The 25,060-nt window shown below is 47.0% G+C and overlaps 1 protein-coding gene across 2 annotated transcripts in view; it reads left to right on the top strand.

Moving 5' to 3' along the window:
- LOC140565075 (arf-GAP with Rho-GAP domain, ANK repeat and PH domain-containing protein 1) overlaps positions 1–24,327 on the top strand; it is a 34,642-nt gene extending 10,315 nt beyond the window's left edge. Inside the window, exons 12-32 of one of the 2 annotated variants that reach the window (XM_072690874.1) lie at positions 3,678–3,852; positions 3,998–4,132; positions 4,421–4,556; positions 5,617–5,719; positions 6,037–6,232; positions 8,204–8,243; positions 8,466–8,629; positions 10,019–10,228; positions 10,751–10,856; positions 11,044–11,191; positions 12,506–12,592; positions 12,764–12,832; positions 12,916–13,033; positions 13,407–13,520; positions 13,947–14,086; positions 14,175–14,257; positions 14,502–14,561; positions 16,549–16,612; positions 17,929–18,007; positions 19,832–19,869; positions 20,329–24,327. In XM_072690874.1, coding sequence (XP_072546975.1) covers positions 3,678–3,852; positions 3,998–4,132; positions 4,421–4,556; positions 5,617–5,719; positions 6,037–6,232; positions 8,204–8,243; positions 8,466–8,629; positions 10,019–10,228; positions 10,751–10,856; positions 11,044–11,191; positions 12,506–12,592; positions 12,764–12,832; positions 12,916–13,033; positions 13,407–13,520; positions 13,947–14,086; positions 14,175–14,257; positions 14,502–14,561; positions 16,549–16,612; positions 17,929–18,007; positions 19,832–19,860 — 2,256 coding nt within the window. In that variant the 3' untranslated portion in view covers positions 19,861–19,869; positions 20,329–24,327. Of the gene's footprint in view, positions 1–3,677; positions 3,853–3,997; positions 4,133–4,420; positions 4,557–5,616; positions 5,720–6,036; positions 6,233–8,203; positions 8,244–8,465; positions 8,630–10,018; positions 10,229–10,750; positions 10,857–11,043; positions 11,192–12,505; positions 12,593–12,763; positions 12,833–12,915; positions 13,034–13,406; positions 13,521–13,946; positions 14,087–14,174; positions 14,258–14,501; positions 14,562–16,548; positions 16,613–17,928; positions 18,091–19,831; positions 19,870–20,328 lie in introns of both variants that reach the window. The other variant, XM_072690873.1, reaches the window with a different exon arrangement.
- Positions 24,328–25,060: the final 733 nt, after the last annotated feature.

Raw genomic sequence — 25,060 nt, 5'->3', positions numbered from 1 at the left:
GGCTTGTGTGTGTGTGTGTGTGTGTGTGTGTGTGTGTGTGTGTGTGTGTGTGTGTGTGTGTGTGCAAATGCTGCTACCGAACACTGACACAAGCCTGTCGTAAACCTGTCGGCAGCTGTCAGATTGAGTCCAGTAAAGGTTCTGACCTCAAGCTGGAGAGTATCGGTCAGGGCTGTTAGCGCGGGTGTTAGCGTGGCTTTATTGCCTGCGAATGCTCTGTGTGGACAGAGTTCAGCTGAAGTGATACTGCTCTGCCTGACTGAACTGAGAGAGAGAGCGAGGAGAAAAAACCAGAGCATGTAGTTTCCACAGTGTGAGCGTGACTGCAGATCAGCAGTATTGCTGTGATATGTGTCGGTTGCTATGGTGTTGCTATGATAAATGGTTGTGTCCGAGTTGTGTCCACAAACTTTTGGCCAAAATGTGGTGTGCCAAAACTTTTGCCCGAAAGCGCATCCAGTACATTAGTATTGTAGAGATGTGTCCACAAACTTTTGGCCAAAATGTGGGGCGGGCTCTTCGTGTATGCAGAGCAGTGGGGGGGGTGTGTGTGTGTGAGGTGGGGTGGGCGGGGCTGTCTCCGTACAGGTGGGAGGAATGTGCTGGTCTCGTCTTCTGGCTGAAGAGCCTCCGGAACTGGCTTGAGAGATCAGGTTTGGGTGTGTGTTTACACCTGTGTATTAATGTGTGTGTGTGTGTGTGTGTGTGTGAGAGCTGATATTGCACCAGAACAGTAATTCATATAAGAACATCTGCCTCTTACATAGGGTAGAGTCCGCCTTAAGCACCTTAAGCTGCATAGCAACCCCAGCTTAAGATGTTCATACCAGTGCATATGAAGTGTGTGTGTGTGTGTGTGTGTGTGTGTGTGTGTGTGTGTGTGTCCATCTTCGGCCTTCCCAGGACGCTCCCTGGCTAATCCGCCAAAGACTACAGTATATTTCACAATGACTGAATGTGTGTCTGGGCGTTGTAATGAGAGAGAGAGAGGGTGGAGTGTGTGTGTGTGTGTGTGTGTGTGGATGATCAGCTCTTGCTCAGCTGTCTTTCCTCCCTCTCTGCGGATGGAGGCGGGTTGCTGGGATGTTTGTGGACTAATCTGTCTGTAATCCCTCGTATTTCTCCTGCCGCTCCGCCGCCGCCCCGGGATCACCCCGCCTCCTCAGGTCCTGACCTCAACCTCCGAGGGGAGCTGTAGGTCACTGGTGAAGGATTGCTTCTGCTACACGTTGCTCTCCAGGTGGAGCTGCATCAGAGTGTGTGTGTGTGTGTGTGTGTGTGTGTGTGTGTGTGTGTGTGTGTGTGTGAATGTATTCTTACATTTGAGAATCAGGTTTTTGCATTGCTGGTGCTATGGTGTTGCTAGGTGGTTGCTAGGTGTTTTCTATGGTGTTGCTATGGTGTTGCTAAATGGTTGCTATGATTCTGGTAGGTGGTTGCTATGATGTTGCTAGATGGTTGCTGTGGTTATCCTAGGTGATTGCTATGATGTTGCTAAGTGGTTGCCATGGAATATAACAGAATATTATATTATAATATTTTCGAACAAACTACCTTCCAGGCTCCAGTCTGCTTCTCTAAGGCCGCCCCCAAATAAATTGTGACATGCCCTAAAGGTCCAATTCGGACCTGGGTATCGAACCCGCAACCCTGTGATTAACAGCCCAGTGCTCTCACCACTGCCATCAGTGGAACTGACCACTGACAAAGGTGTAGTGGACAGCAGAACTAACAGCAGTCACCTGACCACCGGCTTTAAGACGCTTTTCCCGGTTTTGGACCCAGAACCAAATGGGCCGAGAGCGGCGCCGGAAACCTGCACGTGTGTGTGTGGGTTTAACTGGTTGAGAATCACCAAACATTTGTGGGAACGAGAGAAGGGGGTCGGCTGCTGTCCTGCTGTGGTCAAGGAGGAGGCACTCAGCTGTAAAAACACACACACACACACACACACACACACACACACACACACACACTTACTCAGTCTCATTTTCCTTCTTTCACACACATTCTGTTCCTATCCCTCAGACCATCAACCTGACAACATGCATAACAAAGCTCAGGGGTTTCTAATAAAGTGGCCAGTGAGTGGAAGCACAGGGTAGTAGTAGATGTTTCTAATAAAGTGGCCAGTGAGTGGAAGCACAGGGTAGTAGTAGATGTTTCTAATAAAGTGGCCAGTGAGTGGAAGCACAGGGTAGTAGTAGATGTTTCTAATAAAGTGGCCAGTGAGTGGAAGCACAAGGTAGTAGTAGGTGTTTCTAATAAAGTGGCCAGTGAGTGGAAGCACAAGGTAGTAGTAGGTGTTTCTAATAAAGTGGCCAGTGAGTGGAAGCACAGGGTAGTAGTAGATGTTTCTAATAAAGTGGCCAGTGAGTGGAAGCACAGGGTAGTAGTAGATGTTTCTAATAAAGTGGCCAGTGAGTGGAAGCAGAAGGTAGTAGTAGGTGTTTCTAATAAAGTGGCCAGTGAGTGGAAGCACAGGGTAGTAGTAGGTGTTTCTAATAAAGTGGCCAGCGAGTGGAAGCACAGGGTAGTAGTAGATGTTTCTAATAAAGTGGCCAGTGAGTGGAAGCAGAAGGTAGTAGTAGGTGTTTCTAATAAAGTGGCCAGTGAGTGGAAGCACAAGGTAGTAGTAGGTGTTTCTAATAAAGTGGCCAGTGAGTGGAAGCATAAGGTAGTTGGTGTTTCTAATAAAGTGGCCAGTGAGTGGAAGCACAAGGTAGTAGTAGGTGTTTCTAATAAAGTGGCCAGTGAGTGGAAGCACAAGTTCGGTGTTTCTAATAAAGTGGCCAGTAGGAAGATTTGGGGTGGGGGGGATCCTGACGAAGACCATGCTAATGTTCCCTTTTGGAATGTTGAAGAACTCTTACCCCACACACACACACACTCGTATGTATGTATATATTATCCTGCCAGTTCCCAGAATTGGAGCCAGCAGCTGTTTTTGCCAGTTCTCCTGATTCTAATTTCTCCTCTCTGGAATGTACAATGCGCTCGCTGTTGATAATGGACGGAGTGCTGGAATGGATTTCTCTCCGTGATGGAGCCTTGTGACAGCAGGCGGTCCCATTTTCCAACAGAGCTGGCCATTCACACCCCATAGAACCCATACGGTCCTAAAGATCCGCTGCATCGAGCAGCATCGGGCCTGTCTACCAGCTCTTTTTAAAGCCTATTGATTTCACTGTCTGCAGCAGTGTCCGAGCCCTGCCCTGCCCTGCCGTGCCCTGTCCGGCCCATGCACAAACATCAGCACAGCATGTTTCGGCACATCCTCCATCGGATCGGACCTTCTTCTTGAACCTTCTTGGACCTTGGCCTCCTCGTACCAGACCACCCTTCCGTGGTTTCAGACATGGGGGTGTCCACTGTAAGCCTTTTTTCCGAGGTAGACAGGGGTTAGCATGGGCAGCCTGTTAAACATTTCTGAGACTTGATCCATAGTAGCTTTTCTTTTGGTCTTAGTGGCCCTCAACCAATCGGTGAGCCTCCCGTCACCACTGCTGACCGGGGGCCCCCACCGGCCTCGACATGTCAGAGTCGCTCAGGTCTTCACAAGGACCGTTTGTCCCGCTTCCAGCATCACTAACACTTCACGGGATAATCAGCTCTCTCTCTATGTCTCTCTCTCTCTCTCTCTCTCTATGTCTCTCTCTCTCTCTCTCTCTCTCTAGGCGTTGTGTATTAATGTGCAGTCTAATGACGTGTGCGAGACCCTGGCGCTGGTGTTTTGCGGAGCCGATGTGAACTGTGACACCGGCCTCCCCGACGCCCACTCCCCCATCGCCCTGGCAATGAACCACGGGCAGCCCCTGCAGGTGGAGTTCCTCATGCAGAACCGCAACACAGGTCAGTGCAGCCTGGTGGCTGCTGGCATGCCTCTACTGCCCTTACCCATTGCCATCTTACCCGGGTCCGTCAGTGGCAGCTTAGCCGACCTGGCCGTCGAACCCACAACCCCAAAAATAACCGTTTGCTGCATTTTGACCTGCAGAGATCCCGAGGTCCGAAACCAAGCTGGCCGTTCACGCAGAGCACTACATGGCCCCGCCCTCCATCACACACAATGGCTTCCTGTTTAAGACCGCCTCCATGGCCCGTCCAATCACAGAGCGGAAGAACAAGGAAGGTGAGCCAATCAGGATCTGTCCGTTTCAGCTTCTGTCTTTGAACAGTGATGGAATGTGCAGTGTTTCAGTTTCAGAAATGACCCCACCTCTCTCTCTCTCTCTCTCTCTCTCTCTGTCTCTCTCTCTCTCTCTCTCTCTCTCTCTGTCTCTCTCTCTCTCTCTCTCTGTCTCTCTCTCTCTTTCTCTGTCTCTCTCTCTCTGTCTCTCTCTCTCTGTCTCTCTCTCTCTCTCTCTGTCTCTCTCTCTCTGTCTCTCTCTCTCTCTCTGTCTCTCTCTCTCGCTCTCAGAGTTCAGCAGGCGTTGGTGTGTGCTGAACGATGGTAATTTTAATTACTATGAGAGTGATAAGAATGCCACACCCAACGGGGGTCTGAAGATGAAGGAGATTGTCTGTCTGGCTGTCAGTCCTCCTGAGACACACGGGTACTGTCTGTCTGTCTGTCTGTCTGTCCGTCTGTCTGTCTGTCCACAGCAGTGGTCTGCAAACATGGTCTGAGCGTTTAGGTTAACCTTTGCTGAAAAGTTTTTTTTTCAATGCAAGATGGGGTCGGTTGTGGTGGAGTTGGTCGGTTGTAAATCGGGTCAGTTGTTGTAGATTGGGTCAGTGGTCGTAGATTAGGTCGGCTGTAGACTGGGTCAGTTGTTGTAGACTGGGTCAGTTGTAGGTTGGGTCAGTTGTTGTAGACTGGGTAAGTTGTAAATCGGGTCAGTGGTCGTAGATTAGGTCGGCTGTAGACTGGGTCAGTAGTTGTAGACTGGGTCAGGTGTTGTAGGTTGGGTCAGTAGTTGTAGACTGGGTAAGTTGTAAATCGGGTCAGTGGTCGTAGATTAGGTCGGCTGTAGACTGGGTCAGTAGTTGTAGACTGGGTCAGGTGTTGTAGGTTGGGTCAGTAGTTGTAGACTGGGTAAGTTGTAAATCGGGTCAGTTGTTGTAGATTGGGTCAGTGGTCATAGATTAGGTCGGCTGTAGACTGGGTCAGTTGTTGTAGACTGGGTCAGTTGTAAATCGGGTCAGTTGTAGACTGGGTCAGGTGTTGTAGGTTGGGTCAGTTGTTGTAGCATGGGTAAGTTGTAAATCGGGTCAGTGGTCGTAGATTAGGTCGGCTGTAGACTGGGTCAGTTGTAAATCGGGTCGGTTGTTGAAGGTTGGGTCAGTTGTAGGTTGGGTCAGTGGTTGTAGACTGGGTGAGTTATGAGGGTCGGTTGTGTCAAATCAGTTGTTGTAGATCTGGATCAGGTCTCCTATAGGTTGTAGGTTTTGAGAGACAGGCCAATCTGTCTAACTGTCTGCCCAGAGCTGTGGACTGCAACATGGTTCGAGCTCTGCAGAGGCCTTTTCACAAGACGAGGTCAGTGGGTGTGGATCGGGTCAGGTGTGCTGGATCGGTTAAGTTGTGTTAGTTTAGGATTGGAAGGATGTCCACATTCTCACTGTCCTCACTGTCCTCTCTGTCCTCACTGTCCTCTCTGCTTTCTCTCTCAGGTACGATCACTCGTTTGAGATCTACTCGGACGCAGAGCGTCTCTACCTTTTCGGCACTGACAATCCTGAGACCATGAGGGAATGGGTCAAATCCATTGCCAAGGTAACCAGCAGTGGTACGAGCTCCTGTAGTTTAAGGTGGAATTTAAAGTTCCTTAAAGGTCCATACATGATATCTCTCTCTCTCTGTCTCTGTCTCTCTCTTTCTGTCTCTGTCTCTCTCTCTCTCTGTGTGTCTCTGTCTCCCTCTCTGTCTCTCTCTGTCTCCCTCTCTGTCTCTCTCTGTCTCTCTCTCTGTCTCTCTCTCTCTCTGTGTCTCTCTCTCTCTCTCTGTCTCTCTCTCTCTGTCTCTCTCTCTCTCTCTCTCTCTCTCTCTCTCTCTCTCTCTCTCTCTCTGTGTCTCTCTCCCTCTCTCTCCAGTCCTTCATCCCTCAGTGCGCTGAGGAGTTGCTGCAGAAGGATTTCGAGCGGATCGGCCGCTTGCGCTACAAAGACCCGCTGAACTTGGAGAGCTCCAGGGTGGGCTGGTTCTGCCTGGTGGCCTCCACCCTGCACGTGTGCCTGGAGGACGGCCAAGGCCAGGAAACCATCCACCTGCAGAAACTTCTGGAGCTCTGTGAGTGAAAAAGGGAGTCCTGAGTCTCCCACTAAGAAAAACAACCCCCTCCCTCCTCTTCGTCCCAGCTGTGGCGCTACGGTAGCAGCCGGGCTTCTGACCGTCTGATATATGCTTTTCTTCTAAGACCAGTATGTCTTGGTGGACACATCCACAACGTGCGTCTTACCATATGCCATCAAGAGCCATTACCTCGACCTCTCTGTGCACCAGATCCAGGGTGTGTAAGGTATAAGTATAGTGTGCTATATAAGGTACAGGATCAGGTATAGGTTAAATGTGTAATGCAAGTTATAGGACATTGTATATGGTCTCGGCTATATAGGGTATAGTAGGTATATAGGTAGTATATTATTGGGTCCAGAATTATTTAGGGTTAGGGTATTGTATATTGTATTGGGTATATAGAGGTAGTATATTATATAGGGTCTAGAGTGTAGTATATTACATTGGGTCTAGGGTGCATTATATTATATAGGGTTTGGGTATTGTATATTGTATTGGGTATATAGGGTGTAGTATATTATATAGGGTCTAGAGTGTAGTATATTACATTGGGTCTAGGGTGTAGTATATTTTATATAGGGTTTGGGTGTAATATATTGTATTGGGTATATAGGGTGTGTAGTATACTATATAGGGTGTAGTATGTTATATAGGGTTTGGGTGTAGTATATTGTATTGGGTATATAGGGTGTGTAGTATACTATATAGGGTGTAGTATGTTATATAGGGTTTGGGTGTAGTATATTGTATTGGTATATAGGGTGTAGTATATTATATAGGGTCTAGGGTGTAGTATATCATATAGGGTCTGGGTACAGTATATAAAGTAGGGTATAGGGTCTTCCTCTGGATGGGGGACTTCTGAACTATTCCTTTAAATAAACAAACTTTTCGCCCTCTGTTTTTCCCCCCACACTTCCAAGTTCTCAGAAGCCCCCGGGCCTCAGCGCCGGTCCTGCTGGGCTCAGACAAACATTTCAAACCCTGGAGCGAATCAGCAAGCGTCAGAGAGAGCAGGAATATGAGCAACCTATGAATCAAGCAAAGGAAGGACAGGGAGGAGAGAGGGGTGGGGGTTAGACGAAGAAGAGTGGGTGGGGGACAGGAAAGCGCCCCCCTCGCTCAGTAGGCCAATAATCAGCGCTTAATTAGAAACAATAAATCTGGAGTTGTTTTCCTCCCGGAGTCTCGAACCGCGTGTCAAAATAAGCGCCTTTCAGACGGGAAGGAGGAGAAAGAGCACGCCCCTAATTAAACTGCAGTCCCGGGTTGCTTTGATGAGCCCACAGTCTAGCCCACGCCTGCTGCTGGAATTCATGTAGTTATCACTGCCGGATCGTCCAGCGGACTGACGGGCCTGGATTACTTCCTGCCTCCTTACGGTCTGAGGACAACGTTTAGCCACAAAGCTACCAAGTATCGGCCCTTCACGCTGCTAGCCACCAGCAGCCGGGGCCCAGAGAGAGCGCAGTTGGCCTTGCTCTCTCTAGGGTGGGTAGATGGCGCTCGCCATCCCCCCACATCAGTCTAGTTTGGGTGTCTGCTAGCCGGTGCGTCGGCGCTTCCCTCCAGTTGTGTTGGTTGGTTGCTTGCCTGGTTTGGGGGGGCGGGCGTGTGTTGGTCTCGCCCTCACTACAGTCTGGGGGGGGGCGCAGGGTGAAGCAGTGTGAAGACATAGCCATTGCTGCTGTGATGTTAGCATAGCTGCCGCGGTGGCCCCTGGCCTTGCTGAGGTCCTGGGGCCCTCCACATCTAAACCCTAGTAAATTTATGGGTCTACATCTTAAGGCTCCGAGGGCTCTCGCCTCTTGCTGAGAGATTTTGGACCCAAACTGACCGTTGCTGAAGTGTTATTGACCGTTCCATGCAGCCAATGGTGGCCCGGCAAAACTAGGCCTGTCTGGGTTTTCTTGTTTTGATGTTTTACTGATTCTCTCTGTCTCTCTCTCTCTCCTCGTCCTCCAGCTCGGGATAATGAAGTTCTGGTGCTTGTTGAGCGGGGCAGGTGAGTGTTAAAAAAAAAGACCCCCCCCCCCCCCCCTCACACACAATTTTCCCACCAACTTTCTGTGGGTAAATTTATGGGTAACCAATACCCTTGATTTCAGAAGAAGCAATGAATTCGCAGGTGTCCCAATACTTCTGTCCATATAGTTTTACCATCAGTGGTTATTCTACTCGGTTGATCTCTCTCTCTCTCTCTCTCTCTCTCTCTTTCTCGGTGTAGGACCCTGTACATAGAGGGCGAGAGGAAGTTGGATTTTCACGGCTGGGCGGCAGCAATCGAGAGGGCTGCTGGGAGTTCGGGAGATACGCTGAGTCAGCAGCAGCTCACCGAGGCCGACATTCCGGTTATAGTGGAGCGCTGCATTCACTACATCACACAATACGGTAAGGCACCTGTCCCACCTGTCCCACCTGGCTGCATGGCTGTAGTCCACGGACTTACAGGTCTGGATTTACTGGGTTCGTTCCACACCAGGGGTGGTCATAATGTGAACCACTGAATAAGGGCGGTAGTGTGTGACGGGGGCGTAAATCGAGAGTGTGGAGAAATCCAGACGTGCTTTTGGTCGGATCTTTCGCAAGAACATACCAAGAACCAGACGATAGAACCACCCAGCTCCTCAACAAGACGCTCACAAAGGCCAGTATTGTGCTCCGTGAGCTGGTTCCCCGTGGGAGGGACCTGGTGTTTGCTTAAATCTGATGTGGATTCAGAGCAAAACAAACTGGACCTCTGCAGCGTCCAGGCCAAGTCCGATAAGGGCTGATAGGAGCGCTGGCCTGCGGAAATGACCGACTCCTCTCTTGCGGTCCGTTCAGAGCAGGCCGGGCTGAGAAAGTTCTACCATAAGCTACAGATACAGTGAGGGACGAGATGTTCTGGAGTTCTGGGTTGTTAGCTAGAACCTGCTGAAATGCCCTGTTTCACTGGCAGCCATGCATGCCCATGCCTGACTACCTCCACCATGTTTGACAGATGACGCACGTCCAGAGCCATCACAGAAACAACCCCACTCTACACTTCTGAGAGATGTCTCTCCATAAGACACACACACACACACACACACACACTCTTCCCCTTCTGTGCCTCAGTCTTCCCGTCATTCCCCAGCAGGATCCATTGATGCGGGGCTGATTGGGTGGATGGCTTTATTGGATTGAATGAAAGCAGCCAGTCACCCTGCTTTCCACCGCTAGCAATTAGGGCTAATGCAGTTAGTGTGTGTGTGTGTGTGTGTGTGTGTGTGTGTGTGTGTGTGTGTGTGTGAGAGAGAGACATTTGGATGAGTCTGTAAGTGGGCTCATGTGACTTGTCACAGTAGACTGACGTAGCAGGAGGCCGAGCTGACACACACACACACAAATGTCAACATTTTCTGCCCTGTTTAACTTTCTCTCTCTCTCTCTCTCTCTCTGTCTCTCTCTCTCTCTCTCTCTCTCTGTCTCTCTCTCTCTCTCTCTCTCTCTGTCTCTCCCTCTTTCTCTCTGTCTCTCTCTCTGTCTCTCTCTCTCTCTCTGTCTCTCTCTTTCTCCCTCTCTCTCTCTGTCTCTCTTTTGGGTACCTTTTGAATTCTGAGGTACATAGTTCTGCTAGCAACACCCTAGCAACCACCTTTGATACCATTGCAAACGCCATAGCAACCACTCTAATGCGTCCCTCAGGTGTTTCAATAGGTGCCTAAAAATATAATTCATGAATTCCAATATCACTCCGGTCACGGCCCTTTAACGCCCTGAAATGTTCCAAACTGTGTGTGTGTGTGTGTCCTGCAGGGCTGACGTCTGAGGGGATCTACCGCAAGAGCGGCGTGAACAGTAAGATCGCCGCCCTGCTGGAGGCGTTCAGGCGGGACGCCCGCTCCGTGTGGCTGAAAGAGGGCGAGCAGCAGGTGGACGACGTCTCCAACGTTCTCAAGAGGTTCTTCAGGGACATCGAGGAGGGCCTGTTCGGCCAGCAAGCACACAACTGGCTCAGCACTACAGGTAGCACACCTGGACAGGCACAGGGTGGTGGTGGGGGGGGGGGGGGGGTCTACATACATGGACCAATCAGAAGTCAGAGAAGGTTACTGGCATGTGAAAGAGCTTTGCCAACAGCAGCCGGAGCCTGAAAGAGCACCGTTAATTGGCCATGCTCTCTCTGGAGTTCGTAAAGAGGCAGTGCCTGACCTCACGTGTCTCGGAGGAGGCGTGGTCTAGTCCCCACCTTCCACCCGCTAATGACACAATGTGGCGATCAACCGGGGTCCAAGCACAAAGTGCACAAAGGATGGGCAAAGGTTTAGAACAGCCTCTGTTTAGAACAATGATGGGATCTTTTGAACTCTGGACAAAAAAAAAAAAGTATTTGGACACCTGCTCATTCATGGTTTACTGGGAATTAAAAAGGGTTTCTCCTGCTTTTGTTGGAGGAGCGGTCTGTACTGTTATGTATGTTATGTGTAATGGCCTGGTTTTGAACATTAACAGCAAGTCCCTGTAAACGTCTGTCTGATCTGTGTTCAGCTGTTTCGGATGAAAGCAGGAAGGTCTCTCAGTATCAGCTTCTGTTCAACAACATGCCCCGAGTCAACAAAGCCACACTACGCACCCTAGTCAATCACTTATACTGGTAAGACACACACACACACACACACACACACACACACTGCTGTAGGTTTAGAGAGACACACACTTCCTCTTTTATGAGCAGTGCTTCCTCATTCTTAGCCATTCTGAAATGAACGTTACACTGCTAATGCACTCTGTGTGTGTGTGTGTGTGTGTGTGTGTGTGTGTGTGTGTGTGTGTGTGTGTAGTGTTCAGCGCTTTTCGGAGATGAACCAGATGAACCTGCATAACCTGGCGATAGTGTTCGGGCCGACACTGTTCCAGACAGACGGTAAAGACTACAACGCCGGGCGTGTGGTGGAGGACCTCATTCAGCACTACATCACCATATTCCATGTGAGTGTGTAGTGTGTGTGTGTGTGTAGTGTGTGTAGTGTGTGTGTGTACGTGTACATAATGCATGTGAGACATATTGCTTACATATATAAATACATACAGGTAATTTGTATTACATATAGAGTCTATATAAATACATATGGGTCATATTAATATTACATATTGGTACTTTCTACTATATAATGCATTATTATTACATATAGGCACTTGTATATAAATACATATGGGCCATATTACATATAAAGCCTCACGGCATATATAGATTCTTACTTGTATATAAATACACATGTAATAATTTTATTACAAATTGAATCTCACTACATAAATAAGTACTGGTCATATTATTATTATTATTATTATTATTACTACTACTACTACATATCAGTACTTATATACAGTATAACATGGGATACATTGCTATTGCATAGGTATTCTTACGTATATATGACATGGGATATATTGTTACATATATATATATATATATATATATATATATATATATATATATATATATATGTATATATATATATATATATATATGTGTGTAAAATAATACAAGCACAGAGACATACTGTTACATTATTATTATTTCATGTAGGTTCTTATATAGTATTTATATAATACATAATGCATAATATTATTCCAGATAGATATAATAGATGTTAACAAATATCGTTGTCTTAGGAGCTCTATTTATCATTGGTGACATTATTATTATTATTATTATTGTTGTTGTTATTTGTACTAATATCATGAAAGCGGCTCTAGACTACTAGCATATTGTTAGCAGTATTAACAGTATGATTATTATTGTTATTATAATTTTCTGCAATAACAATTCCTCTGCACCAAATACTGCATTCAAATACTGTACTTCTGACGCCCTCTGGTGGCAGGACTTCTGTAAAGCAGCTCAACTTTGACCTACTACCACTATTCTAAGACCGCACTTACTGGACATTTACAGAAATATCTTCAAATATGTTTAATATTTCATCCAATGTTGCCTCACATATATTCATGTTTCTATAAGTTTTATTTTAATAATAATAATAATAATAATAATAATAATAATAATAATAATAATAATCAGAGAAAACAAAAGCAGTCATATGTGAATCACATGAAAAGCTCTACTCTATGTGCACTAGGTAGGGTGTAGGAAGCCAGGGTAGGGTGTAGGAAGCATGCAAGATTCTCAGTATGGGAAAATAGACATTAAACATTATTAGCTTGATGCTTGTTTCCCTGCTAAACGCTACGTTATGTGTGTGTGTGTGTGTGTGTGTGTGTGTGTGTGTGTGTGATATTCAGGTCAATGAGCAGCAGTTGAAGAGGCAGCTTGATGAAATCACCTACATCATAAAGCTGAGGGACAACCTCAACCCGAAAACGGGGCCGGTGAGCTTTGAGGCCCTTCTCAGTTGCTTTGCTTAGGAAAAGCATAGACCCTATGATTGAGCCTTGTGGAACTCCACAAGACGGTTTTTCAGTAGTTTCAGGTTGATAAACGATTAACCCCCTCAGCGTGTCTGGATGCTTTTACCATTGTGGCGTTCCCGGTGCTTTCAGGCCAGTGGGGACTTCATCTGTACGGTGTATCTGGAGGAGAAGAAGGAGACGGCGGAGCAGCATGTGAAGGTCTGTGGAACGTTGAGGTTAAAGTGGCCTCCTGTAAATACAGGTCCAGCAACGGTTGCTTTAAAACTCTTTAACGTCTGCAGATCCCGGCCTCTATGACGGCAGCCGAGCTGACCTTTGAGATTCTGGACCGGCGGAAAATTGCAGTTAAGGAGAAAGACTACTGGTGCTGCTTCGAGGTCAACGACAAGGAAGAAACAGGTGGGGTTTTAGACACTTAAATGCATAATTGGCAAAAATATCAAATTTTATTTAGCTGTTAGCTTGTGGGGGCAGCTAGCTTGCCCCATGTCTCAGATACATTACGCTAGTAAGCAAACTAGCTGCTAACTAGCCTCCTAGCTTTAGCACAATACTCAATTTCTGGGCTTACATGAGTGAGTCCTACCTTTACAGTACTTGGTGTGGGTGTTTAGGGTTGCCCTCCACAAGCCACGTAAATAAACCCTTCATAGACGGTAGCAGCAGCTGCCCAGCTAGTTTGCCGCCAACTGTCCGGCTGGTGGTTGCTGTTGTGAGTGAATGGCTAGTTTCTCGTTTCTATCTTCTAACTCGCGCTCTCTCTCTCTTCCAGAGCGCCCGCTGCACTATCAGGAACGTGTGCTACCCATCCTGCACTCTCTGGGCACAGACAGCCACCTGCTGGTGAAGAAGCATTACTCTATGGAGGCCATGCTGGTCTACCTGGGTAAGAGGCCTACACGGTTGCCCCTGATCTCCTGAACTCCATACTGACCTCCATACAAGTGCTTTGAGAGGTCATTGGTGGGCTGAATGGGGTGTGAAAGGGATTTGGGTTGGAGGAAGGTGGTTCTCTAGGAGGAGGGTTGGAGACCACTGTCATGTACTGGGACATACTCCACTCAGGTTCTGAGGGGCTTAATTACTGGCCTGTGTGTTCAGTCGATTAGAATAGAACAAGTATAATAAGGGCATGGGGGTCCAAGGGCATGGGGGTCTAAAAGATTAGCTCAAAGAACTCAAAGGTCCAAGGGCATTGGGGTCCAAGGGCATTGGGGTCCAAGGGCATTGGGGTCCAAGGGCATGGGGTCCAAGGGCATGGGTCTAAACGTATGGCTGGGTAACGAGTCGGGTGTCCTTGCTATGTCTGCAGCCAGCAAGGTGGATGTGACTAAGCACGGCATGCTGAAGTTCAGGGAGGAGAAGAGTCTGCTTGGCTTGACCACCGGCAGCTTCAATGACCGATACTTCATGCTCAACCAGACGTCACTACGACTCTACAAAGACGTCCGAGTGAGTGTAAAGACCCCCCCAGCATTGGGCTGGGCTGTTATTGTTCCCTGGGACCGTATGTTTCTCCTAACCCTCTCCCCTCTCTTAGAGTAATCGGGCCGAGAAGGAGTGGCCAGTGAAGTGTCTGAGGGTTTATCAGGGCATCAAGAAGAAGCTCCGCCCCCCTACCTGGTAAGATCACCCTGCCTGAGCTGTGAGGACCAAACACTACAGCACCGTTAAAGAACAGCACTTACACCCAAACTCAACGTCCATGTGAGAATGTGGACCCGGCTGTCCACTGGGGGGCAGTAGAGCTGCACCACAGCAGCTCCCTCACAACTCACAGCCAGGTTCCTCCTGATCTTTATGGATTTCGAGTTTTGCTAAGACTCTGAATGTCTCTCTTCCACCCTCTCTCTCTCTCTCTTTCTAGTTGGGGTCTTACAGTCATCTACGAAAGTGAAAAAACGGAGAAGCAGGAGAAACAGCAGTGGTAACTAGCTTTTGATCCTTTGCGTGTGTGTGTGTGTGTGTGTGTGTGTGTGTGTGTGTGTGGTCGTATCGGCTTGAGCAATACCATGGAGGAACCACTTTAGGTTCCACAAAGAACCATGGTTTAAAGATCTGTTTTGGAGGACTCCGACAGGGGTCACCAGCGGTCAGTACCTACCAACAGGGGGGGACAAAGCATCCGCACCCACACACCGGTCAAAGTGGTCATGCCGGCCACCATCAGAACCAGACACACCAGCATCAGAGAGCAAACAAGCCAATTGTAGATGAGCCGCAGTCCTGAGGCTCTGGCTCCACCCCCCCCCCCTGGTCATCAGAACACTTCTGGTCAGCTCGAGTAGCGCCTGACCGTAAACACAGGCAGTGTGTGGACAGGACCGGGTCTGCTGAGCTGAGGTGACTCATGCTCTGCCGTGATTCAGACGCTTCCTCTGACCGGCTTGTTGTGACTGCGCCGAGTCTGGTTGTGACCGGCCCGAGCTGCCGCTAAACGCTAACACCTGCGCTGCGTAGCGCCGGGCTGTCACCTCGAGTCGCATGTTTACTGGGACTCCTGATGTGTGGAGCAGGTGTGCAGGGCTGAAGATCAGTGAACGGCCAGCGTTAGCTAGTTAGCCAGTTAGTCAGTTAGCCTGTTTGTTTGTTTGTTTGTTTGTTTGTTTGTTTGTTTGTAAGTGAGCAGAGAGATCCCAGCGCTGTTTCACCACCCATGCGATTAGCTCACTTCGTTTCAGAGGTTCCTTCAGGAAGGACGGTTGTAGAGGTGAGGAAGGAGATAAAGATTTAAGTGGGAAAAGCATTAGCTGTCCTTCATCAGTGGTCACTTTCTGACCAGAGAGATGCTAAATTAGTACCACTATCACAAGACTTTTATTCAGGGTGTGAATGCTTCGTACTTTCAGACCCCTGAATATGGAGATACTGCTGGGATTCAGACGTACAGTGTTCCAACAAAGCGGTTAGACAGTCGCACCACCCCAAAGCTGTGAAATCCTGTTTTTGTTCATTTCCAAGAAAGAACCATCGAGAGTTTGAACCCCATACCCCCGCCCCCCCTTGATTCAGTGGTCATCTAATAGCAGAAATAAACCCTTGAGGCTGTTGATGCAGACCTGAATGGTATGTTAATGTAAGCGCTAGGCTAAGCTAATGCTCTCCAACAGATCACAGTCTATACTTCCATTAAGCACCATTCTGTAATTGTGCCTGTAATTTAGTGCTAGCTTGCTAGATGATGATAGGGTGATGATGATGGTGATGATGATAGGGTGATGATGATGGGGTGAAGGCCACCATGTGCTTCCTCCAGATCTGCTAACACAATGCCATTGGATGCTAACTGCTAATAAACCCAGCTCATAAACGTCTAGACGAGGACGACTGGACCGCCTGGTGACCGGTGACTGGTGCTGGGAGGAACCCAGCCGGTTCTGCTGGGTTTGGACTCATATCTGAAATCAGACACGTCAGAATGTTGGAATACCGCGGTGTACGGTATTGTGTGTGTGTGTGTGTGTGTGTGTGTGTGTGTGTGTGTGTGTGTGTGTGTGAGAGAGATCAGTGTGTGCCTCTCTCACGGCATTAAGACATAAACCATACTGCTCTGTGCTGGGACCCGTATCACACAGCGCAGTGTTTGTGCAGCGGTGTGTGTAATGAGCTGATGTGTGTTAATGTGTGTGAGCGTGTTTGCGTTAGCGCGCTAATCCGCGCTCTGCTCCTTTCATCGCTAATATTATATCTGTGTCTGTCAACAAAGGGCCCAGTGTGATGAGCAGAGGAGCAGTTGGTTAATTACGCCACTCGGGGGACCGCAGCGCCGCGCCGCGCCTTATTGTAAACAGAGTGGGGTGTGTTGGGGTGTGTGTGTGTGTGTGTGTGTGTGTGTGTGTGTGTGTGTGTGTGTGTGTGTGTGTGTGTACGCATGCATCACCCTCTCCTGTTTTGTGCCCCCTGTCCCTCTGCAGGTATCTCTGCTGCGACACTCAGACGGAGATGAGAGAGTGGTTCGCTACGTTTCTGAGTATACAGGTCAGTTCACGCCTCCACCTTCCCCTCACTCTACTCTGCTCTTCACCGATTGGTTCAGCTCTGCCGCCAGTCTTGAGTCCCGCCACGCCTCTCCGTGTGCTGCTGTCAGCGCAGTCCTGCAACTGCATCTGCAATCTGATTGGCTGAATAATAAAATAAATATCTGGTTATAACACAGTTATAATAATCAATATAATTTATATTATAATATTATATTATAATAATAAATATAATTACACACACACACACACACAAAAAAAAACACACACACACTGTAACTTCATTCTGGATATAACTTTTGTAATAAAATAAGCATCCAGAAAGAAGTCAGTAGGAGTTAATATAATCTGTGAAGTGTAATTATAATAATAATACAATTCTAATAAAATTAGAAGTTATTCAAAAAAGTCATATGTTAATATAATTTATTGCAATAATAGACATTTCCTGAATAAAGTTACTATGAAAAAATAATAAATTCGACAAATAAGACAAATAACTTTATATATTATAATGTTATAATAAAATGAATTTGAATAATGAAGTTCTAATGATGCTAATTCTGAAATGTTCTAGTAAATTATTGAATAAAATTAAATTCCAGAATGAAGATCTAATAAATTCAAGATCCAGTAAAACGTTATTGTAAAAGTAATGTCCAGATTAAAATTCTAATAAAGTTAGTATCCAGAATGATTATATATAATAATTTAATCGCTAGAAAGAAGTAAAATATTTAGAAAGACTATTCAAATCTCTCTAATATAACCACAAATGACTGAACTAAGAAAATTACATTTATATGATTTATTATTTTATTATTTTCTGTTTTTGTTTCTAAAGTATTTAAAAATATCATCTGAAACATCTCCGTGATTTGAAACATGACAAAATATTGGTTACGGATGCATAACGTTGCCCAGCAACCACAGCTTATTGTGTACAAACTACTTTTCAATCGTTTTATTGTTTAATTGATTGTTTTTAATATTGTATTTTTCAGTCTGTGATTTATAAAAACACCTAAAGTGATTCATCAGTGGTCAGTTTTCGACCACAGCGGCACTGACAACTGGATATTTGTGGCTGGTGGACTCAGTTTTGACCCAGCAGTGACACACAATCTCACTACAACTACTGTGCTGGGAATGGTCCACTAGTCGATTAATATCTGGTCAGCTGTGGCTCTGTGGTCGGAAACTGACCACTGGTGAAGGTGTAGAGAGGGGCTGAGGAGTGGAAGTGGGCCGTGGTGTGCACTCCTCCATAGAGTCTCATTTTCAACAAATCTCTCTCTCTCTCTCTCTCCCTCTCAGCACGCAGGGGTGCTCTGGCCGACGGAGTGGGTGAAGTCCTGGGCTGCCAGTCGCTCAGCGCCGCTGGACACCCGCCTCGGTAACGTCTCCCTCATTCCTCTCCGTGGCAGCGAGAACGAGATGAGGAACAGCGTGGCTGCTTTCACTGCCGATCCCCTCGCTGTGAGTTTCACAAGCCAATCAGCACAGCTCTTGGGCAATCACACAGACCCACCCTGTACCCACCCTGTACCCACCCTGTACCCACCCTGTACCCACCCTGCCCCCACCCTGTACCCACCCTGCCAGGGTCCTGACAGTCGCACCAGTGCTAACGTCAGCCGTGAGTAGAGCCCGGACATCATTACAGCGTGAGACTGTTACCCATTTCCACCCAGCGGCTGTGTGATTACCCATGAGCCTTCACTCTTGTGATTCCTTCCTTCTTTAAAAACACTCCACTTGCGAGCCCGCGGTGTGTGTGCAGCCCTGCAGAAGAGTGTGTGCTCTCAGAACCGCAGGAGCTGCGAGTGAAGTGTTGCTTTTCTGTTGCTTCATCAGATCTGGGGCAGATGAGGGGGTTCGGCCTGTGGGGCTGTACAGTACAGGGCCGTGATTAGCGAGGCTAGCTCACTGCCGCCGTATCCAGACTTCCAGGTCCCAAACGTTCAAATCCGCCCCAGGATTTCGGTTCAGCCTGACTGACTCCAGCTTTACAGGACTTTCCCGAGCTGCTGCAGAACTTTATGTAAATGTGCCGAGTAAGCAGTTGTGCAGGGAGGTTGGCATACACCCATCATGGGCGTCACTGGTACTCTCGGGCTTTCAGGGATTTCTTTCTATCGCCGGTCTCACCCTGACCAGATCCCTTCTGGTAGCCATTGTTCAGCTTCTGGCAGATTTCTGGTTGGATGCTGGGCCGCTCGTTCCGGTGGTCAGAATTTAGTGCTGTTAAATACGTTTCCTGGCTTTTCGGCTCAGCCATCGGCCTTGCCCAGCATCGCTACCCCCATCGGCCACCAGCCTGAGTGGGTGTCTGGATATTTCTGACCTTGTTGATTCCAGAAAACTTAGAAATCACTGAAAGATCAATATTGCCATGACTTTTATGTCCATCATGATGTGAGTGTATGCATATTTCTCTCTCTCTCTCTTACTCATCCATCCATCCACACTCCCTTACTCTCTCTCTTTCCCTAATCCAGCCCCTATTCACTTTAAAGTTATTCAGAAAAAAGGAGAGAATTCAGAGAGAGAGAAAGAAGCTGCCTCCAGCTCAACAATTGGCCCTGTGTTGTGTAATAACTGTGTTATTACATATTAACAACCATGTAATGACAGTGTAACTACATGACTAGTGGTTGTTTACTCATTTTTACAAATGTACGCCCCAGCAGTACAGCCTGCAGTGTGGCAGCGTTAGTGTACATCAGTAGTTGGAGCAGCAGGTTATATAATATATGTAACTACCATCACTCTATCACATGTTTATAACCATACCAGAGAGAATGAGGCGTTATAACTACGGTAATACACTCGAGCCAGAGCTGAGGTTGATTTGTGTGTGTTTACAGAAGCTGCACTGCCGTAATCCGGCTGTAACTGCGAACACACCAGTGGTTACGTTGTAATTACATGTGTTATTAACGTGTAATGAGACAGTTATTAAGGACGCTTAATTTAAAGAGGTCAGTTCATGACCTCAGCGGTCATTATTTGGTTTTTCGGGGTAGAAAATAAGCTTTAATGTGAGGAATTTCTACACATTTCTACATTTTGCAGCATTTGTGTTTGTTTACGTCCAGACTTTGAGTGAGTGAGTGGTTCCCAGAGTCAGTTCTCGGGACCTCATGACCTCATGCTTGTGTTTTTTGACAAGGTCGATGTGTCCCATGTTCTCTAAACCTGTTTGTTCTTCCTCCAGCTATTTGGAAATCTATGACCACCAAGTAAACGTGCCAGGTAAGAAGCTTTTCTTCACCCCTCGCTTCAACCATCAAGAGCAGACCAGACTAAACTGAGGTCGGAGGTTTAAATAAGACCGACTCCTCCAGAATCCTCTCGAACCATGTTCTGATCAACCCAGGTTCATGTTGATCTGCTCCAGAGAGTCCTATTCTATTGGCAGTACTTCTCTACAGGGTCTAGACAAGCTGAAAGCATCCATTAGAAGGGGTGTCCACAAACTTTTGGACAAATAGTATAGATAGAAGAAAAGTATCACTTTGAAAGCTGTGACCCAAGGATCGCTGGTTCGTTACATTTGAGGGGGTAGGGTACGAACGAGTTGCGTAATCTAAAATTAGGAAAGAAAAAACCCTTGAGGGGCCTTGAGGGGTCAAATGACCACATGGACATCTAGGGGTTAATGTGCTTCGTTGTGAATGAACATTGACGCCTTGTGTTTTCGTCTCTCCACAGCTTCTCTTAGGTCTTCTCAATGTCAGCAGTCCACGGCCAAGCCTCCTGTAGATCATTCCAGAACATGTGACCCAGTAGGACCATCCTGTTTTAACATAGCAGACTATAGCGAAGACGCAGGTCCATGTACAGTCCTCAACTTCACCCCTCAACTCCGTGGTTGACCCAGTCAGGTCTTTCAGGAAGGCTCCTGCACGACATACACTGCCCAATGTGCTCCTTGGACCTGGTTGGGAAGCTTTGAGAAAGGAGAAAGATGGTGGGAGCAGGTTCTACGAAGCTCTGGACTGTTACACAGCAACCTTTCGGGAGACGTTCCTCTTCCACAAGGGTCACTAGAGCTGCACGATAGGACGAAATACAGTTGGAGTCATGGAGGTGGTAAATGGGGTTTGACTGTTGATATGTTACACTGAAGATGAGTAAAGCTGGAAATGATCACAACACCACTCAGGTCTGAGCTGGGGAACCAGTGAGGAACCTTCGGGGCCTTTCACCATTCCACTGGAGCTTTGAATGTACAGATTTCTGAGAATTATAAGAAGCACTAATTTGAGTTTATTTCTGTTGAATAGAAGAGCAGTACTAGCCTTGCAGCAGCTAAACCAGCTCTCCCACTGGTCGGGTCTTCACCGGTAGAACTGAAGACCGAATGCGTCAAAGCAAGCTTTATTTCTGTTTAATCTAGAACAGCTCAAAAATGTTCAACGTACCACTGGAACCCGGCAGTAGAGCAGGCAGGAATTAGCATTAGCATACAGCTTCAGGATGTGTGGCCTGTGCTGTGAATGCTAGCTCTAGTAGGCATGGTTTTCTACTAGAATTATGGCAGCTTGATTGAGCTGCTTGCATTTTAGAGGCATTTCCGAGGCACTTGTTTATGACCCTATTTGCCGCCGGAATGTGAAGAATGACCCGTTTAAGACTGTCGCGCTAAAGTTAGCGATAGCAGTGAATTTGACTAAATTAAATAGATTTTATTATCAGTTATTAAAGTGTTTTACAGTGTTTTACATTAAACTTAATCTACACCATAACCATGAATTGTCAAACAGTCCCTGCCCCTTGATCGGTCAGAGTCCTCACAAAGCGCTGTGATTGGTCAGTGAGGGCTAACGGTTGATGTACTTTGCAGCTCTAGCCCGTATTACTGGGCGGTGGACCCGCACGCCGTTCATTTTCAGTTCATATTTAATAACCGAATGAAACCCGCAGTGCCGGGCGAAGCGAGTAGCTGCAGGATCTCGAGCCGAGCTGCTACGAACCGTTAGCGTCTTAACACGTGTGTACAGACCTGACACACCGGCACAGCCACTTCATATTCAGCCTCTACTACGGGACACACACACACACACACACACACACACACACACACACACACCAAAACACTTGCTTATCCCTTCCCTCAGCGCTGTCTCTCCAGATTAACTCTCTGATTTTTTAACGTTCCATTAAATTATTTATTTTTATCTCCTCTTGTTCTGGATGGTCAGCTCCCATCACGTCCTGTCCTGTGTCCGAAAGACACGATTCGCAGGTTCTGAGAACAAAAAAAACAGTGTGTATGATTGAGTGTGTGTGTGTGTGTGTGAGGCCACTTTTGTATTGTATGTATTGGAACGTACCCAATTTTCCACCCAATTTTCTGCAGAGTCCAGAAGTTACCAGTAGAGTCATTCAGTAAGGTGCTTTGGTCCAAATCGCTCCTTTCTAGAGTCAGAACTGTTCAGTACGTTCAGGGAAACATTGTCGACATCCGAAAAAAGATACAAAACGATATGCCAAATGGACGAAAGTATTGTGACGCACCTCTTAATAGCTGAATTCCTTCCCATCGCCAGCACAGGTGTATAAACCCAGCCTCTTGTCCTGCAGTCTGTCTTTCTTCCACACATCAGTGAAAGAACGGGAGGTTCTGAAGAGCTCACTGAACTCCAGCGTGGTTCTGTATGTAATAGGAGACACCGCTGCACCAACAACAACAAGTCAGCTGGTGAAATTTCCTCCCTCCTAGATCTTCCTCCATCAGCTGTGAGTGGTGTTATTATTGAACAGTGGAAGAGTTTAGGAGGAACAGCTCACAGAGAGCAGCTCAGCCACCGAGTGTCTGTCAGACCACGTAAAGGTACAGAGCGGGGTCAGGGCCGAGTGCTGAGCTCAGAGCAGAGTGCAGAAAAGCCTCCAACTGACTCAGTAACTGCAGAGCTCCAGAACCTGCTGCTGCTGGTAGAGCTGTTAGATCAGCTCCAGATTAATACAGCCTATGGGGTTAGAACGGGAGGTCAGGAAAGCTCCTGTAGGTGGAATAGCGTGGAGGTGTCCCAATACTTCTGTCCATATACGTGTTCCTGGCGGAAGGATACGTGCAGTGTTCAGTCCCTGAAGGAAGGTGAGCGTAGGTCACTGGTGTTTATTTTTTTGATGGTAAATAAAATGGATGTGTTGGTGGTGCATTTTTGGTAGTCATGGCAACCCCTGATTTCGATTCGAGGTTTTTCGCACCAACTCCGCTCAGAGCGGCTTAGTTTACGACGACTGAGTTCTGCAAAAACTTTGGACAATCAGTTGACGTCTCTTTTTAAGAGACTTTTAAGAGACTCGCCATGGATTCACACTGATTCAAAAAATTTTTTAAATGATTATTTAATCCAGTAACACTTTTAAGAGTGAACTCATCAGCTTCAGACAGGCCAAAATAGTCGGTTTCTTCGGAAACCAGGCAGCCATTTGTCCGTAATCAGAATCCGCGCTAACATGGCTAACATGCTTCAAAGGCTAGCATTGCTCCAGTTAGCAAATCTGCATTACTGCATAAAAAATAAATAAATAAAAGGCCAGTCCTGGCTTTCATCTTCCAGTCAGCCATGCTGGAACTTTGGTTGGACGCTCCTGTCAATCAGCTAGCAATCAAACATCCAGAACCTACCAGCTTTAGCTGATGCTCGACGTACATGCTAATCTAAACAGTAGAGGGAAGCCCGGCACAAGCGAATCCTCGTTAGCCAGTGCAGTAGGAGAGTGTAGAGTTAGGAGTCTTGTCCAAGGACTTTTGTTGGTGTAGTGTGGTGTGCTTGCCTGGCCAGGAAATTAAGGTGGGGGTGTTACCCGCTAAGCTACAGCACACTGTGCTGCACCGCTCCTGAAGTTAAATAGCTAATCAGCACCATAGAATCCACATATATACTTCATTTATATTTGCGACGCTTTGAGTTTATATGGGGCGGGGTATGGATCTAGAGCTGTAGCAGTCCTACCTTCACTTCAGAGGCGTAATTCACTTAAACGGACCAATGTCGTACAAATCAAACACTGTGAAAGCATTTCGTCGATGCCACGCAAAATACTAACCTCGTATCTTCAGAATAGCAGGTTTACAGGAGGAGGGAAAAACCTTCGGAACTTCAGAGGAAGTCGATGGAAAAAGATTTCATTCCAGGTCATTTTGGAAAGAGCGTTTCTATTGGAAAAGTCTATGAAGGACAGATGGAATATGGGTCGTTTTTCATGTGGTTTATAAATGCAGATAAGCTGAGTTTGAAAATGAGCTTCTAACTTTAGAAAGGCTTATTCATCACTGACCCATCCGCCAACGGTAGTACCCGAGCTAGGCATATAAGCGCCTAATAGGAGGCCGAACAGCCTTAAATGCAAAATGCTGAGAGTGTTAATCCCAACTGCAGAAGATCCTTTTATGACTAAGATTAATTAGATTAATTAGGTTTCTTAGATGGTTATTTTATTCACTGTACGTCTTCCTTGCCATTCCTTGCTGGGTCCCGTCACCTAGCCTGTATGTAGCGTGTGTTGGTAGACGGCAGTAAACTGATATTTGTTCATTATTTGTTGTTGTTTTTGTTGTTTTTGGAGTGTGTTACTGTTTTTTTTTGTTTTTTTTTGAAAGGTCAGACTCTGTGTTTAACCTGTACAGATTTACAAACGCTTCATCATTCTGTGAATATTAATTTGATAGGAAGAAATTAAAACAATCAACAAGTCAAACGTGGTGCTGTTTTTTCCTTTAGCTTTAAGGGGGCGCTCTGGGGGCAGCCACGGACGTCCCACGGCGGGGGGTGGGCAGGGGCTGTGTACGTATAAAGTGATAAAGCAGTGTATAGATGGACCACTGCTTGCTCCACCTTCCTTACATCCACACAACCTCATTACCCATGCTGAAAAAATTAGCTGAGGGCGGTTCATTAGAGTAAGGGTGGTGTAATCTTGTGGGCAGGACCGAAAGTCAAACACAAAGACCCTTTCTGGAGTTCTGGAAAGATGTGTAATGGACGAGGGCACCATTATGTCTGGGAAAAGCCTTTACATTGCTGTTCCCAAAGTAAGAACCCTAAGACCAGCTGTAAAACATGGTGGTGGTGGTGGTGGTAGTGTGCTGAGTTAGAGATGATGTTAGGGTCTGGACGCTTTCCTATCTCTGTAGTTCCGCTCAGAATCGAATAATTCTTCAAGAGCTGAATCTCAGTTAGGCCATGCAACAAGACGATGATCCAGTGATCCAGAGCACACCAGCAAATCCTCCTTACTCCTGACTTAAAGGCTGGTCAAGGACCTGACACAGGAGCCTTGAGCATCCAACACCCTGTCACCAGTTCATGGCTTGTCCCAACTCTGACCACTGTTGGTAGGTACTCGCCACAGCTGACTGGGCGCCCCTGAACAAGTCTCACTGTTTCAGAGGCCCTGTCCCAGTTCTCACCCTAAGGCCTTACCTTCTTTT

This window comes from Salminus brasiliensis, chromosome 11, assembly GCF_030463535.1.
Source record: "Salminus brasiliensis chromosome 11, fSalBra1.hap2, whole genome shotgun sequence".
In the NCBI taxonomy this organism is placed as follows: Eukaryota; Metazoa; Chordata; class Actinopteri; order Characiformes; family Bryconidae; genus Salminus; species Salminus brasiliensis.
This window is presented reverse-complemented; position numbering and strand designations above follow the sequence as displayed.